At 48.6% G+C, this 14190-nt stretch overlaps 3 protein-coding genes across 4 annotated transcripts; 2 read left to right on the top strand and 1 right to left on the bottom strand.

Annotated features, from left to right (window-relative positions):
* Positions 1–373: 373 nt before the first annotated feature.
* Positions 374–1929, bottom strand: LOC112893142 (protein JINGUBANG). Its single transcript, XM_025960318.1, has one exon. It carries the CDS (start codon positions 1867–1869, stop codon positions 589–591), a length of 1281 nt encoding a protein of 426 aa, XP_025816103.1. The 5' UTR covers positions 1870–1929; the 3' UTR covers positions 374–588.
* Positions 1930–4676: 2747 nt separating this feature from the next.
* LOC112893145 (RNA-binding protein Musashi homolog 2) lies at positions 4677–9777 on the top strand. Of its 2 annotated transcripts, XM_025960322.1 has the most exons (15): positions 4677–4859; positions 5722–5751; positions 5853–5921; positions 6013–6102; positions 6504–6569; positions 6668–6733; positions 6822–6910; positions 6997–7042; positions 7695–7749; positions 8226–8302; positions 8486–8624; positions 8710–8843; positions 8914–9018; positions 9131–9262; positions 9412–9777. In XM_025960322.1, the coding sequence occupies exons 3-15, from the start codon at positions 5904–5906 to the stop codon at positions 9475–9477; spliced, it is 1083 nt and encodes a 360-aa protein (XP_025816107.1). In that variant the 5' UTR covers positions 4677–4859; positions 5722–5751; positions 5853–5903; the 3' UTR covers positions 9478–9777. The 2 variants fall into 2 exon arrangements, with proteins under 2 accessions (XP_025816107.1, XP_025816106.1); XM_025960321.1 differs by lacking the exon at positions 5722–5751.
* A 458-nt stretch (positions 9778–10235) lies between these two features.
* On the top strand, positions 10236–13551 carry LOC112893140 (amino-acid permease BAT1 homolog). The gene is made up of 8 exons (XM_025960314.1): positions 10236–10475; positions 10597–10857; positions 11028–11046; positions 11806–12025; positions 12184–12365; positions 12476–12765; positions 12850–12979; positions 13069–13551. Exons 1-8 carry the CDS (start codon positions 10369–10371, stop codon positions 13414–13416), a joined length of 1557 nt encoding a protein of 518 aa, XP_025816099.1. The 5' UTR covers positions 10236–10368; the 3' UTR covers positions 13417–13551.
* The last annotated feature ends 639 nt before the right edge of the window (positions 13552–14190 follow it).

Here is a 14190-nt window from a genome sequence, read left to right on the forward strand (position 1 = left end):
TTGGTGATGAAGACCCATACATAAATGCAGGCAACAACTATCTCTACAGCCACCTAGATTCTCTACAAGCAAGGATGTGCAATGTGTCATCTATTAGCAATTTGAAAGTGAGATGTAACGATTGTGTGATCATTTATCTTGAGTTTTTTTTTGTATGAATTCTTGAATCTTGATACTGCCCTTATGTTGAAAGAATTAAGTTAAAGTCTGAACTCTGATCGATTCGTCATCAGTCTTAGGGAATACTATGCTTGAGGAATTCACCTGGGGATGCCATTGACTAGCATTTCAATAATCAATACTAACAAGAATTAATCCGTTCTAAACAAAAATGAAGGGGATAATAAACATTATAATTCACAAATAAGGTCATCGAGCCTTTTCCTTCCAATAAAAAACCTATTTCAAAAATCAGAATATAGTATACAGCCATTTACGCAATTACACCCACTCTATGGCTACTTTACTTTTTATGCTCTCCTTTTCTAATATAAGAATCACCAACCCCGGCAGTGTCAAACAATCCAAACTAAGGACTAGACCAAAGCAATAGCAAACAATTTCGTTTTGAATTTGAAAGAAAAAAATTCATCTCAAGAACAGAGAGGCCTTGTCATTCTGATTCTGATCCTTGATACACTTGTCTTGCTGCTGCTGTTGATCATTGTCGTCCAAACCACCGGGCACCCACCAAACTCTGATGCTCTTGTCAAGGCTCCCGCTGTACACCATGCAGCCATTGCTCACCCTGCACCAGGAAGCCTGCAGGCATTTGACAGGGCCGTCGTGGCCTCCGATGGCGCCCACCTTGGCGAGCTCGCCGCTGCTCTGCCGGCGCCACAGGCCGATGGTCTTGTCGGCGGAGCCGGTGCACACCAGGTCTCTGGCGATGCATAGGCAGAGCACAGCCATGTCGTGCGCCTTGACGTCGCACGCGAGGGTCCACCGGGCCGCGCTCCTGCTGCCGAGCCGGTCCCAGCCGACGACGTGGCCGTCCGACCCCGCGGCGTACACCCGGTGGTCGGTGCCAACCGCGAGGGCGTTCCACGAGACGCCGTCGCTGGCGACGAGGACGCCCTGGAGGAAATGCGCGGCCTTGCCTTTCTCCCAGGCCTTGACGCGTCCGTCGGCGGATGCCGAGTAGACGACGCCGCCGTCGGCGGCGACGGCGTTGACGGCGTCGTCGTGGGCGCGGATGGACTCGAGGCACTTGAGGTCGGCGGTGCGCCAGACCTTGAGCGTCTTGTCCCAGGATCCCGAGTAGAGGATGCCGTCGTGCACGGCGAGGCAGGAGATGCTGTCGGCGTGCTCGATCCAGAGGCGTTTGTGGTTGCGGCGCGTCTGGACGTAGCTCGCCTGGCGGAAGATCCGACCCAGGTAGTCCCTGGCGGTGGGCAGCGCGGCGACGAGCTTGAATGCGTTCTCGGAGCGGCGCGACACGCGCCAGACCCGGACGCGTCCGTCCTGGTGCGCGGAGAAGACGCGCCCGCCCGCCGCGGCCAGCGCCTTGACGGAGCCTTCCCCGTGTCCGAACCGCGCGAAGCGGCGGAGGTCCGGCTGCTGCCACGCGACGATGTCGGCGCCCGTGCATGCGCTGAGCAGGAACTCCCCGCAGAGCGAGAGGCAGGAGACGGAGCCCGGGTGGTCCCGCAGCACCGCGAGCGCCTTGCACGCGGTCGGCCCCCCCATCGGCGACGCGGCCCCTCCTCCCTCCGCGGAGGGCGGCGAGGCGGCGGCGTCCGTGAAGGACGAGGACGTGGAGCCGAACGAGGAGGAGGAGGAGGAGGAGAATGAGGAGGAGAGGTACGCGGGCCGCGTGAGTAGGGGCGCGGACACCGCTGCGCGGTCGTCTTGGTCCGGCATTCCCATGGTGGTTAGGGCAGGAGGGGGAGGGGCTCCTCGCCTGCCGGGCGGCGCAGAGACGTTGGGAGGGGGCGATCGCGAGCTCGCGATGGCTATAATAGCGGAGAGGAGAGGCGCGGCGCTGGCTTGGCGTTGGGGATAGAGGGGCGCGGGGCACCCGGCCGTTTTAAGACGACGACCAGACAAGGCTGGGTAGGCTGCTGTCTTTTTTTTTTTCTTTCCAGACAGACAAGAGAGAGAGGAAAGGTAATTAAAAGCGGCTGGGTGGGGCCAGGGACGCAGGGGCGGTTCAACGGCTACTAGCTAGCTAGGCGCCGTGCCGAGGGCTGCAGCTGTCGTCGACGTCGACGTCGAGGTGAGCTGCTGCTTGGCCACTACAGTTTCAGAGCTCTGTTTTTATTTCCCTTTTCTGAATCAGGCAGCACAACGGCTGTTACAGGCATTCGTCTGTTTGTGCAGACTGCAGAAGCTAAGTTGGATCCCGGAGCGTTTCTGCTTCAACGCTGGCGATTCTGTGCCTGATTTTGGTTCTCGTCACCCATGTCTGCAAGACTGCATCGGTAGCAACGTGTTTAGGGATGCTTGAGGTGTGCGATCGCCGATCGCCTATGGAGCTACTCCGTAATTAATATAAGACGGCGATTGGTTTATTCGTTGTGGAGGTATTATGACGCTATGATCCGCCATGATGGAAAACATGCGCGCAATCAGGGCCGTACGCCCACTACGGACGATACAAAAAAACGAGACCAGCTAGAGGTCACATGCGATGCGACCACTACGGAGAACGCTTTTCGTTTCTTCTGCCCTCGTTCTGACATTTGGCCTGCTAATTAGCCCCTCATGTCTTTTCGGTGTGCTTTGATCATTAGGCACTTGGGACAAGGAAATGATTGATTCATAGGCAAACTAACAGCCGGTGCATTGAACGACGATGCGATTGCCGACTCCAGCCTCAGAAACAGGAGACGATCGAGAGGAATGACCACGGCTGGTCTGTGAGAGATCGACAGACCTCTTTCGCATGAACGTGCACCCAACTTTTGTGGCTGGAGTTCCCTTCAAGACTAGTCTACCGAACGAACTTGCAGCTACTGCCACTATTTATCCACCGACCAGGGCCGGACCCGGACCGCATGCGACTACAGATCGATACTGTTCAAGAACACAGCATGCATTCTGCTTGTGCCGGACAAGCCTACGTACTGTAGCTTGTGCTGGTTACCTTCACTTGCAGAGAACATCCACGCTTGTACAATTTATGTCTGACAGGTTACTCGCAACACGGCTAGCTTTACGTTGCTTCCGGCAAAGCAGGAGAGGCTAGCTTGTTCGTCAAACACTCAATCAAACCTTTCATTTAGCATTGGGAACAAGCTCAAATCACGTGTGAAATTGGCTAATGGCTGGGAAGGAAATTATATGATCAGCTTGCTCGGTGCGTTGACAGTCGTAGGGGCCGCTGAATCCGGCGACAAAAGCTTGGCCTTGGCTGGTTTGACGACGCACGCGAGCCCAAAAACAATTGGGGGTACGCGCTGTTTACGCTAATGCGGTAGGTTCAAAAGTTTTTCAAACATTTTATATACGGCGTTTGATTTCGAGTGTACATATGCTGTGCATGCCCCGCGTATGAAGCAATTGCCGCCCTTCGGTTGGAGTTGGAGAACACCTTTCCAGACTGAAAAATTAAAGAGGCAGTTCGATCGTGTTTCTGCTACTCATCAGGCTTCTCAGCTGCCTTCCTTTTTATATACTCAATAATCAGCAAAGCTTTTGGACCGGAGAATGTTCATTCTGAAGCAGCTGAGAAGAGTGGAGAGCAGGTAGAAGAGCTCCATCTGAAAACGGATCGGAGGAGACGATCGATCGCTGGAGCTGCTAGTTATCATGGCAATGGTGGGAACGTTCGAAACCCTCAAGTGGCAACAGAAAATTAGCCGAAACCTCCAGAAGGTAATGCCGAATTAGCACCGTAGATTATATTAGCTGAAATCTTTTGAATAATGAACGGACCTGACGGACACCGTTAGCATCAGCTTGTTGATGAGCGACATGCATGATTCAGATCAAGAAAGCGATGCTGCGCGGATTGCGTGAGCACTTGACGATCTGACCCGGCCCGGCCGCCATGTGGCATTGACCTGAGTATGGAGCGTGTGACAGACAGGTTAGCTTCCACTGCTCCTGCTCCGCTCTCCTTCCACATAGTAGATGGATGATGTCAAAGACAAATTTGGTGAAATCGGACACGCACACCAGCCTTGCCAAGAAATCTTGGCAAGTACTTTACAAGGTGGGCTATTTTTTAGTTCCAACCAGATGAGTGCCAAGATTGAATTTATGGTTGCCAGAATTTTGGCAAGGCAAATTTTGGAACCAAACCAATCAATCTCTGAAACTATGAAATGCAAGAGTAGAAACCATGCTTCGGGCTTAGCTCGGTTGGCTACCAAAATATAGGCATGCCAAAATATGGGCATACCAATCTTTTTTATCAAAACGTTGGTAATTTTAGAAGGTGAGCTATTTTTAGCTTGCAACCAAACAAATGCCAATTTTTTTTTGACTTTCCCGTATTTTTGCATGACAAATTTTGGTAGGCAACCAATCGGACCCTTCATCCAAACAAAAAGTATCGGCCCGCAGCCCATATGGGCCAAGCTCCAGAGTGTTGCTCTTAAATTTGCCCCATGAAGAGCTAGCAATACCCCTTATGGGCCGAATTCTAGGCTGTTGCTCTTAAATTTGGCCCATCAAGCCTTCGCTTTACGAGAGAGAGCTTATGGGCGGCAGGCGGCTGTTGCTCCATCAAGCGCTGCGCTCCCCTCGCGCTGCCTCCCTCCTGCTGTGCGCACCCCTCCGTCCTTTTCTGTCTCCCGTGCTCTCCCTCCCTCGAGGCTCCCCTTTCCTTTCCCGGCGGCGACGACTTGGCGAGCGGCGACGCCCTTCGACTCGCTTCGCCGGGCCATTCACCGGCGACGAGAGCCCACCAGGTAGGCCCGCCCGCCCCCCACCCCTTCTCTTCACATCCTGCTGCGCTAAACGGAGCACCCCAAACCCTAGAGTAACCTATTCGTATTCGGATCTGACCCGATTGCAAGTATATACATGTATCGCACCTACTAACTTTGATTATCTCTCAAAAATTATCGGGTGTACGTGTGTACATCCATGTCCTATACTGGGACCGCCCCTGCCATGCCCCGCCCCCAAGTCTTCCCCTGTGATTTTGAGGAATTAACAGTGGAATTTAGGGTTGCAGCTTTTATAGCTGCGACCAAGGCCGTAGGATCCTGTGCTTGGTACGGTGTGGTCCATCTGGAATTATGTGACATTGGGGGGAGAATTTCTGGAGAGGATTTCTTTCTAGCTTTCAAACTGTGTTGTGTAGCTGATAAGTAAATTTTCGACCTCGGCATGAGCCCAATGGGGGCACATGGCAACACCAAATTGTATGGTTGCATCCCATGTAACTGCTGGATAACTAGATAGATGGAGATGTTCCAAGGAGAGGTCAATCCAATGTTTCTGCAGTAGTAGTTTCTTTTGCCACAATGTTTTTTTTACCTAATATCGAGTGGCTGTTTATCCTTTCCCCCTTTTGTTCACGCATTAATGGCCTCTTTTATGGTATACCCAGCTAACCCCTTATGAGTATCAATTTTGCTTTTCGAGGATATCGTATTGTCGTATTCTTTTCTTTTGTCGTCTAGCGCAGATAGATACTGTCCTTATCCTGTATTAAAATTTGGGTTACCATTGTATTGTTGGTGATTAAATGTTTTTTTTTTACTCCAAATTCGATATGGATATTCTCTGGCTGAGCAACCATTACTAAATCATATCAACTTTCAGATCCAGTGAAGGTTGCCAACTTGACATAAGGTGTTTAGTAATTCAAGCATCTCTTCACCATAACTTCAAGGCAATATCCTTGTTAATTTTGGTAACCTTCAGTACGTTGCTGAGAGTTTTCCTGGACACAGGGGAATAAGGATCCGAAGGTTTTTTGATATTGCACTGTAGCCAGTGTTATAATGGCTACAAAACTTGTGGTAAGTGACCACCCCACTTCTTTCCTTTGTAAGATTCTATTCGCGAATGCTAACCTGTGGAATAATGAGAACTTACAATTAATGCACTTAGGTTCTTGGTATCCCCTGGGATGTTGACACTGAAGGATTACGGGAGTACATGGCCAAGTTTGGACCCCTAGATGACTGCGTTGTGATGAAGGTTTGCAATAATTTCACATCCAGATCAAGTATCATATACCATACTGGCATACTCTTTATGTTTGCTTTGACAAAATTTTGCGGCATTGCAATTTCGGAAGTATTTGATAATATTTGTATGGAAACTCCTGGTTATTTATCTCATATTTATTTGCTGCATGGATGATTTGCTTAGGAATTGGTAATTATGTGTGGCCACATGGCCATGTCCTGTCTATTAATTTTTCGTCCATTTGATCTGTTTGAAGTTTACTATTTCATTTTTAATTTTTGTGGTATTCAAGGGCAGCGAAAAAGCGTGCAACTATGAACCTTTTGTGTTCATCAGCTCATTACATGCACTATATGTGCTAATTGCCATTCTGATTGACCACCATGTTTCTTGCATGTTGAAAATAACAGGAGCGGTCTTCCGGGCGATCACGTGGGTTTGGCTATGTAACATTCTCATCAGCTGATGATGCAAAGGTAAATTCTGCGCATAGTGCAACCTTTCACTAGAATCCTTATGCAGTGATTCTTTTGTGCCAAATTCAATTTTCTGAGTCACTACATTATCCTTTCAGAATGTTCTTGAATGTGAACATGTTCTTGGGAGCCGGACTTTAGAAGTGAAGATAGCTACTCCAAAGGTAAATAACATACACGAGAACTTGCCTCTCCTTTGTGTGACCAAGATGACGCTGAAATTGATTATGGTGTAATTTTCACTTATCGCAGGAAGAAATGAAATCACAAGGAACAAAGAAAGCTACAAGGATATTTGTTGCTCGAATTCCACAATCTGTGGATGAGTCGATGTTTCGTAGGTGAGCTAAAGACTGACTTTTCTTCATTATTTAGTTATGTATTGATTTGTATCGAGCTTGTCTAAACTGGGATTCTGTATTAACAGGCATTTTGAAGCTTTTGGAGAAATTCTTGATCTTTACATGCCAAAGGTTAGAAAAACTTTACTTGTTTGACATGCGTTGCATCTGGTATCCTTCAATAGTGATACTACTGTTTCATAAATAAGGCACATATGCTTGTTGCCCTGTTCAACCTATTAACTCGCAGCGGTATTGAGTTAGGTGATCTTCAGTAATTTTATCATTATTGCCTATGCAATTGTGGGACACCTCATCTTAATCTGAATGAATCATATGTGGTTTAGATTAGTGCTTAAGCTTTAACATGCAATGTTAAACATAAATGTAGTATGTTTGATAAAACTAAATCCCTAACTTAATCCACAGAATGAAATTGCTTTGTTCCTGACTTGTATGCAACATTCGTGGATTTCTTTAGCCTTACTGGTGAGGCATCATTCGTGTAGCAGTCTGGGAATATGGGGAGTGCTAGGGAAGATGAGGATTGAAATTATATCAGCACGTTCACAGCATTTTGAATACGACAGACATTGTACTTGCTACCTGCGTTAAGACCATAGTGCAGAAACTTTGTTTTCATGAGTATTTTGCTGAATTGTTCGTAAAGCAATTTAGAGTAGCATTCAATGGTTATGCAGCATTGCAGGACTTATATAGACTACAGCTGGATATGACGAGATCTTACTAAAATTTGCACTCCACACTCTTATCTCCTGTGTAGGAACATGGTTCAAAAGGGCATCGTGGAATTGGGTTTATCACGTTTCAGAGTGCAGGTACATTTACGGATACCTTCTAGCTTATTATATGTGAATAGAGTTTTTTCGGCTGAGTTGAGGGGGTTGGGAACAACAGCGTTAACAAAAAGAAGTAGTTGACTTATTTTTTGGGGTAGCAATTATGTGTCAACCTGTGGAGAGTAAATGCTAGAGTGATTTACAATGGTCTTACTTACCTTGTTGCAAATTGTTCTTTAGCCAAGGATATATTTCTATGTTAGATGATTGCACTTGTAGACAATTGTTACACCGTCCTCTTTCTTTGATTTTTCCTATTTGGGCTTGACATTTGATATGTTAGGTTTTGGATTAGGTTTGAGTTGTAGCAATGCTTGAACCATTTATTTATTGCTGTTTGTGTTCTACTCAGTTTTGAACATAAAAGTTGTCTTGCGCTCCTTCTCCTGAGCCTTTTTCTTGTTTCTGCATTATTTCCTTTTTGCATTTTTCTAATTTTAAATGTTATTTAACAGAATCTGTGGACAGCATCATGCAAGAGTCGCATGAGCTGGATGGTACAACTGTAGTTGTTGATCGTGCAACTCCAAAGGTACCTTACTCTGTTCTGAAATAGAGCTCAATGGTGGTCAAATTGAATTATTAGCTCCATCTAGGTTATCTAGTCATACATTTGTAATTGTTTTAGTGCACTGTGTAAACTAAAATACTAGATCATCAACTTAGGTGCCCACTATTTATAACCAGCTAATGACCTGAAATATGTTTGTATCAGGATGAAGATGTCAGACACCCCCCGAGCAGGGCATCGCAAGGTGGCTATGGTGCATATAACGCATATATTTCAGCTGCTACCAGATATGCAGCTTTGGGTGCACCAACACTGTATGACCATCCAGGATCAGCTTATGGAAGTAAGTCTTCGGTTATAAGTTTGCTCAGATTTGAACACGCAGCAACTATTCTAGTGGACTAAGTGTTATGGATCCTCTCAAGCAGGAGGGTATTATGGATCCTCTCAAGCAGTTGGCAAGAAGATATTTGTTGGTAGGCTTCCACAAGAAGCAAACACGGATGACCTGAGACATTACTTTGGCAGATTTGGTCGAATCGTAGATGCATATATTCCAAAGGTGAGGCTAAGACTGCTACTGTTTGCCATGTCATGGCATATTATCTGTATAAACTTTTCTACCCTTGTAGGATCCTAAAAGAAGTGGCCACCGAGGTTTTGGTTTTGTCACCTTCGCTGATGAGGGTGTGGCAGAACGGGTAGCTCGCAGAAGCCATGAAATTCTGGGACAAGAGGTAAGGGGCATTCCTTGCCGTTGCGGCGTCGCTTGCATCTAGTATAAAAATATGATAGTATTGACTTTATACCGAGGGGAAAAATGTGAGTTGTTGTGTTCCGCTATTTCAGGTTGCAATAGACACAGCTGCACCGCTTGAGAGCGATTCAACTGGTGGCGCTTACATTGATCCCATGGACCTTTATGGTGCTTATGGTTCAATGCGATCTTTTGGCAGGTTCTGTGGCAGTCTAGATTATAATGTAAGCACAAAAAGATGTTCTCATGAGTAGGCTTATTATGGTACAAATGAAATTGCTTGATTAGGTCCTGCAAAACAGAAACCTTCAAAATTCTTTGTTGCCGTTACCTGTTTCCGGCATGATCTAAATCAATCCTTGTCATGTTCCAGTATGGGTATGGTCCCAGCAGCGGAAGCAGCAGATCAAGAGGGGATTGGCGATACCGACCTTACTGAACAGGTCGCCTGTCTCGGTTATCGTCAAGTGCTGTTTTAGTTCACCTCTAGGGGAGGAGACTGTGGAGATGGGGAAAAGAAATACTTGTTTGAGAATGCTAAGCGGTACCTCAAAGTGGTATGTGAATCTTAAGTGGGGCGTGTGGAACCTATCTATTTGTTCATGTTGTAATTTTTGACATGGAAATGCTATGGTGCTATTTCTTTGTCGCAATTAAACATTGGTGCTAAAAGATGAAGGCAGCCTTGTAGTTATTGTGTGGAACTGCTGCCTGTAATAAAAAAAAACTTTTACAAAAACTTATTAGCGGACAAACTGACTGATCGTTCACGGTCGATCGCACATACTAATATACTAATGCTTTGCAATTTCATTTTCGTGTTCGTTAGTGTGACTTTTTGAAAATCCCGGCTATTACTTTTGAATTCGAACTGTACAACACTGTTTTTTTTTTATAAGAGTGCAACACTGGTTCGGTACGGGTTCCGAACAATAGTTGCACCTGTTAGTTTAGTTGGCTGTTGGCACAAGTTGAAGCTGGAGCAAGTAGAACTGAAAGATCTCAGCGTGTGGATCTACCGACCTGATGCAGCTGACGTTACGTTGCATACAATTCATCCCAATCATACAGCTTATTATTCCCTTCAGTCAGTCAAGGAACGTGAAAACGAAACCATCGTTCGAAACGGACTGCGACTTGCAAGAGCGGCGTTCTGTTGACTTTGACTACTGCCTAGTTATGCATCAAGAAGTATCACAAACGCAGGTGAAGCCTCCTGCTAGGCTTCTATCAGTACTGAGCGCTGCTGGCCCTGTCAACCCGAGTCCCGGGGGCAGCAAGTAGCAACCGGCCTGCACTTGCTCTGCTGCAGATCAGAGGTCAGGTCAGGATGTCACCCCGCAACGCCGAGCTGCCCGTCGCCGATCCGGCCGCCGACCCGGACCGAGCGCGGCTGCAGCAGCTGGGATACAAGCAGGAGCTCAAGCGCGGCCTCTCGTACGTTCCGAGTTCCGGTTCCTCAACAAATGCAATTTCTTATCCCAGCTCTCAGTGCCTGACATGCAAGTTTCTTCCTCCTGCATGGTCACACATGATGACATGGTCGCCCATGTCGTAGCCTCCTCTCCAACTTCGCCTTCTCCTTCTCCATCATCTCCGTGCTGGCGGGCGTGACGACGACGTACAACACGGGGCTGCGCTACGGCGGGCCGGCCTCCATGACGCTGGGCTGGCTCGTCGTCGCGGCGTTCAACGGCTGCGTGGCCCTGTCCATGGCGGAGATCTGCTCGGCCTACCCGACCTCCGGCGGGCTCTACTACTGGAGCGCCAAGCTCGCCGGCGAGGACTGGGCGCCCCTCGCTTCCTGGGTAACTGGATGGTAACACACGCTTCTTCCGTGGGTGTTTTTTCTCTCCATCTTTTGAAAATTATTAGGAAATCTTTTCGTTTTCTTTATGTTACTTTCATAGTGAAGACAAAAACGACGTTTTCGAATTATCATCTTGCATGTGGTACGTACAATGTTTAATCCTGTGTCGTGTTTCCCAGGTTCAACATCGTGGGCCAGGTGCGCTTTCACCTCACAGGATCCTCCATCAGACCATGAATAGATAATACAAGTCTGCTGCCCGTAAAATCTTATATACATGTAGCAGTATCTATCTAGTAGTATCTATGCTGCCTGTCACTGCCAGCTACGTACATTTATTAGCTAGGCAGCCAGCCAACTTGGACTAGTAGGTTCCAGTGTTACGTCTACTTGATGACCAGTTGATCTCAGGTAAAAGGTGATCCAAGACTAACAATGACTTCGTAGCCAATAATGCAAAGACACTACATATAGTAATGAACACCCAAGATTTTGGTGTACTAGTCAGTAACGTGCCATTACAGCAGTCAGCAACTACAGCATCAGCTGAGCTCAATGCAGTCAAGTAGAATTGACCTGTCCTCTGGCCGCTTGTGTGCACGTCATGCTGCTGGCACCTCGGATTCTCTTCCATGCTCATGGATGCAAGCTATGTATATATTTTAGGTCATTAGCAAGAAGTTGATAAAATAAATTAGGATGGTATTCTGCGTAAATAATTTAGGAGGAGAAATGAACTGGCATGCCAGAGTGGCGTGCCATAGTAATTAGTCAGCTTACTCAAAAAACACTATTAGATACACACTTGCATCCTTATCCATGCTGTTGGCAGCAAGATCCTCTGAATCATTGGACAACTGAACCATGCATAGGATTATCTGAATCGTCATTATTAGTCAGGACACAAGTTATGAGTCTATTGACACTCTAGTTTCTTGGTTGATCTGTCACACGCAGTGGGCCTGCACCACGAGCGTGGACTTCTCGCTGGCGCAGTTCGTCCAGGTGATCGTCTTGCTTAGCACTGGGGGAGCCAATGGCGGCGGATACATGGCGTCCAAGTACGTAGTGCTGGCGATCTACTGCGCCATCTTGATCCTACACGGGCTGATCAACAGCCTCTCTATCCAATGGCTGGCATGGTTTGGCCAGTTTGGAGCCTTTTGGAACCTTGCAGGTACGTGGAAGTGGATTCTTTTTTATTTTCTTCTTTTCCATCTACGAGCATTGTGCATATGTTTAGCTTTGTACAAATGTGACTATGATAGATCCACGGTGATAATCGGTGGCACAAACGATGGTTTCAAATTGATCGGTGATATGATAATGATGTAGGTGTATTTGCCTTGACGATATTGATTCCTGCCGTTGCTAAGGAGAGGGCAACCATGGAGTTCGTTTTTACCCACTGCTACACCGACAATGGTGTGGGGATCCACAGCAAGGTTTATGCACTAGCCATTGGTTTGCTGACAAGCCAATACTCCCTCCTCGGATACGACACGTCAGCCCACATGGTAAATCGTTGATATGTCCGGCCAATAATCATATGTTATCTGCACCTTGTTCAATCCAGAGATGTGTAATAAAGATTTGATCCTTGTGTTTGTTTACGAGTTGGATGCAGTCAGAGGAGACGAAGAACGCTGCCTGGAGTGGGCCAATGGGGATCGTCGTCTCCGTTGCTCTGTCGAGCGTCTTCGGATGGGTCTACCTGGTGTCCCTGACATCCATCGTCACCAACATCCCCATCCTCCTCGACCCCAGCAACGACGCCGGCGGGAACGCCATCGCGCAGGCCCTGCACGCCGCCTTCCGCACGAGGTTCGGCAGCGGCGCCGGGGGGATCGTGTGCTTGGCGGCCATGGCCGTCGCCATATTCCTCTGCGGCACGGCGTCCGTGACCAGCAACTCGAGGTGCGCCTCGACTGCATGCTAACAAAAGAAAAAAAACTGACCATTAATAATGCCCTGCAACTGCAAGCACATCTCTGCATGCAGGATGGGGTACGCCTTCTCCAGGGACGGGGCGATGCCGTTCTCGCGCTTCTGGTACCGGGTGAACAAGCAGGAGGTGCCCTTCAACGTCGTCTGGCTCTCCGTCTCGGTGGCGTTCGTCATGGCGCTCACGGTGCGTCTGAGCATCTCTCCATAACTGCATATGCAATGCGACTCGTCAGGTAAAACATGCTAGGTATCATCCACGTCCTACAATGGCAGTCGCTGGGGAGCCAGGTGGCGTTCCAGGCGATGGTGTCCATCACGACGCTGGGCATGTACATCGCCTACGGGCTGCCCATCTTCTTCCGCGTGACCACCGCCCGGAGATCCTTCGTTCCGGGGCCGTTCCACCTCGGGAAATATGGTGTCCTCATCGGCTGGGCGGCAGTCGCCTGGGTGGCCCTCGTGACCGTGCTCTTCTGCCTGCCGGTGGCGTACCCTGTCGCGGTGGACAACTTCAACTACACGCCGGCGGCCGTCGGGGGCGTGCTGCTGCTCAGCCTCGGCGCGTGGGCGCTGCACGCCCGGTTCTGGTTCCGAGGTCCCGTCACCAACGTCGACGCGTGATCGATGAAGATGGCCACCCACGATGGTACGCTCTGTTTGTTTCCCTGGAAAATTCCCTGGAAGACCCTCAAGCAAATGACGCTTCCTTCCATGGTCCTGCAAAACTGAGACGCCCTTCTGTGGCCTTCTTTTTATTTTCGTTCCTTTCCATGGCCCTCCCGTTAGATCCGTTAGCCCATTCTGTTAGGGTTTAAGGTTTGAGGTGAGAAGAAAAATATCTTGATCTGAACTGCCCCTGGCACTCCCACACGCGCCCCCGACCCCATCTTCCCCATCCATCCCGTGAGCGGCGTGCGGGCAGCTGCGGGCGCCGGGCAGAGGGCTGCGGGCGGTGGGCGGCGGGCTGCGGGCGCCGGGCGGAGGGCTGCGGGCGCCGGGCAGCGGGCACGCGGCGGGCGGCAAGAGGCGCGCTGCAGGCGCCGGGCGCCGGGCTGCGGGTACTATGGTCTTTTCACAGCCACTTAACTGGGACTTAACTGCAGATGTAACGGGAGGGTCGTGGAAGGGAACGAAAATAAAAAGAAGGTCACAGAAAGACGTCTCAGTTTTCCAGAGCTACAGAGCTACAGAAGAAAGCTTATTTGCTTCAATGCCTTCCAGAGAATTTTCCCTTGTTTCATCCGGGCCGGGTCTGCAGCTACGATCCGATCTTTGTTTTTGTATTGACACTCATCGACCTTCTTAATCCTTTTTCTTTAGACCAATCTGCTTAATCTCTCTGATACGGTATGTGTGTGTGTGACTTGCGCGGCGGATTTGTCCACTTTACTTTGG

This window comes from Panicum hallii, chromosome 5 (assembly GCF_002211085.1).
Source record: "Panicum hallii strain FIL2 chromosome 5, PHallii_v3.1, whole genome shotgun sequence".
NCBI classification, from domain to species: domain Eukaryota; kingdom Viridiplantae; phylum Streptophyta; class Magnoliopsida; order Poales; family Poaceae; genus Panicum; species Panicum hallii.

Excerpts from the sequence above, each read along its gene's own strand:
- LOC112893142 (XM_025960318.1), bottom strand. The coding sequence starts at position 1,869 with ATGGGAATGCCGGACCAAGACGACCGCGCAGCGGTGTCCGCGCCCCTA.
- LOC112893145 (XM_025960322.1), top strand. Across the intron at positions 7,750-8,225 it reads TATCACGTTTCAGAGTGCAG|AATCTGTGGACAGCATCATG; the intron begins GTACATTTACGG and ends GTTATTTAACAG. Across the intron at positions 9,019-9,130 it reads ATGAAATTCTGGGACAAGAG|GTTGCAATAGACACAGCTGC; the intron begins GTAAGGGGCATT and ends CCGCTATTTCAG.
- LOC112893140 (XM_025960314.1), top strand. The coding sequence starts at position 10,369 with ATGTCACCCCGCAACGCCGAGCTGCCCGTCGCCGATCCGGCCGCCGAC. Across the intron at positions 12,766-12,849 it reads TCCGTGACCAGCAACTCGAG|GATGGGGTACGCCTTCTCCA; the intron begins GTGCGCCTCGAC and ends CTCTGCATGCAG. Across the intron at positions 12,980-13,068 it reads CGTTCGTCATGGCGCTCACG|TCGCTGGGGAGCCAGGTGGC; the intron begins GTGCGTCTGAGC and ends CTACAATGGCAG.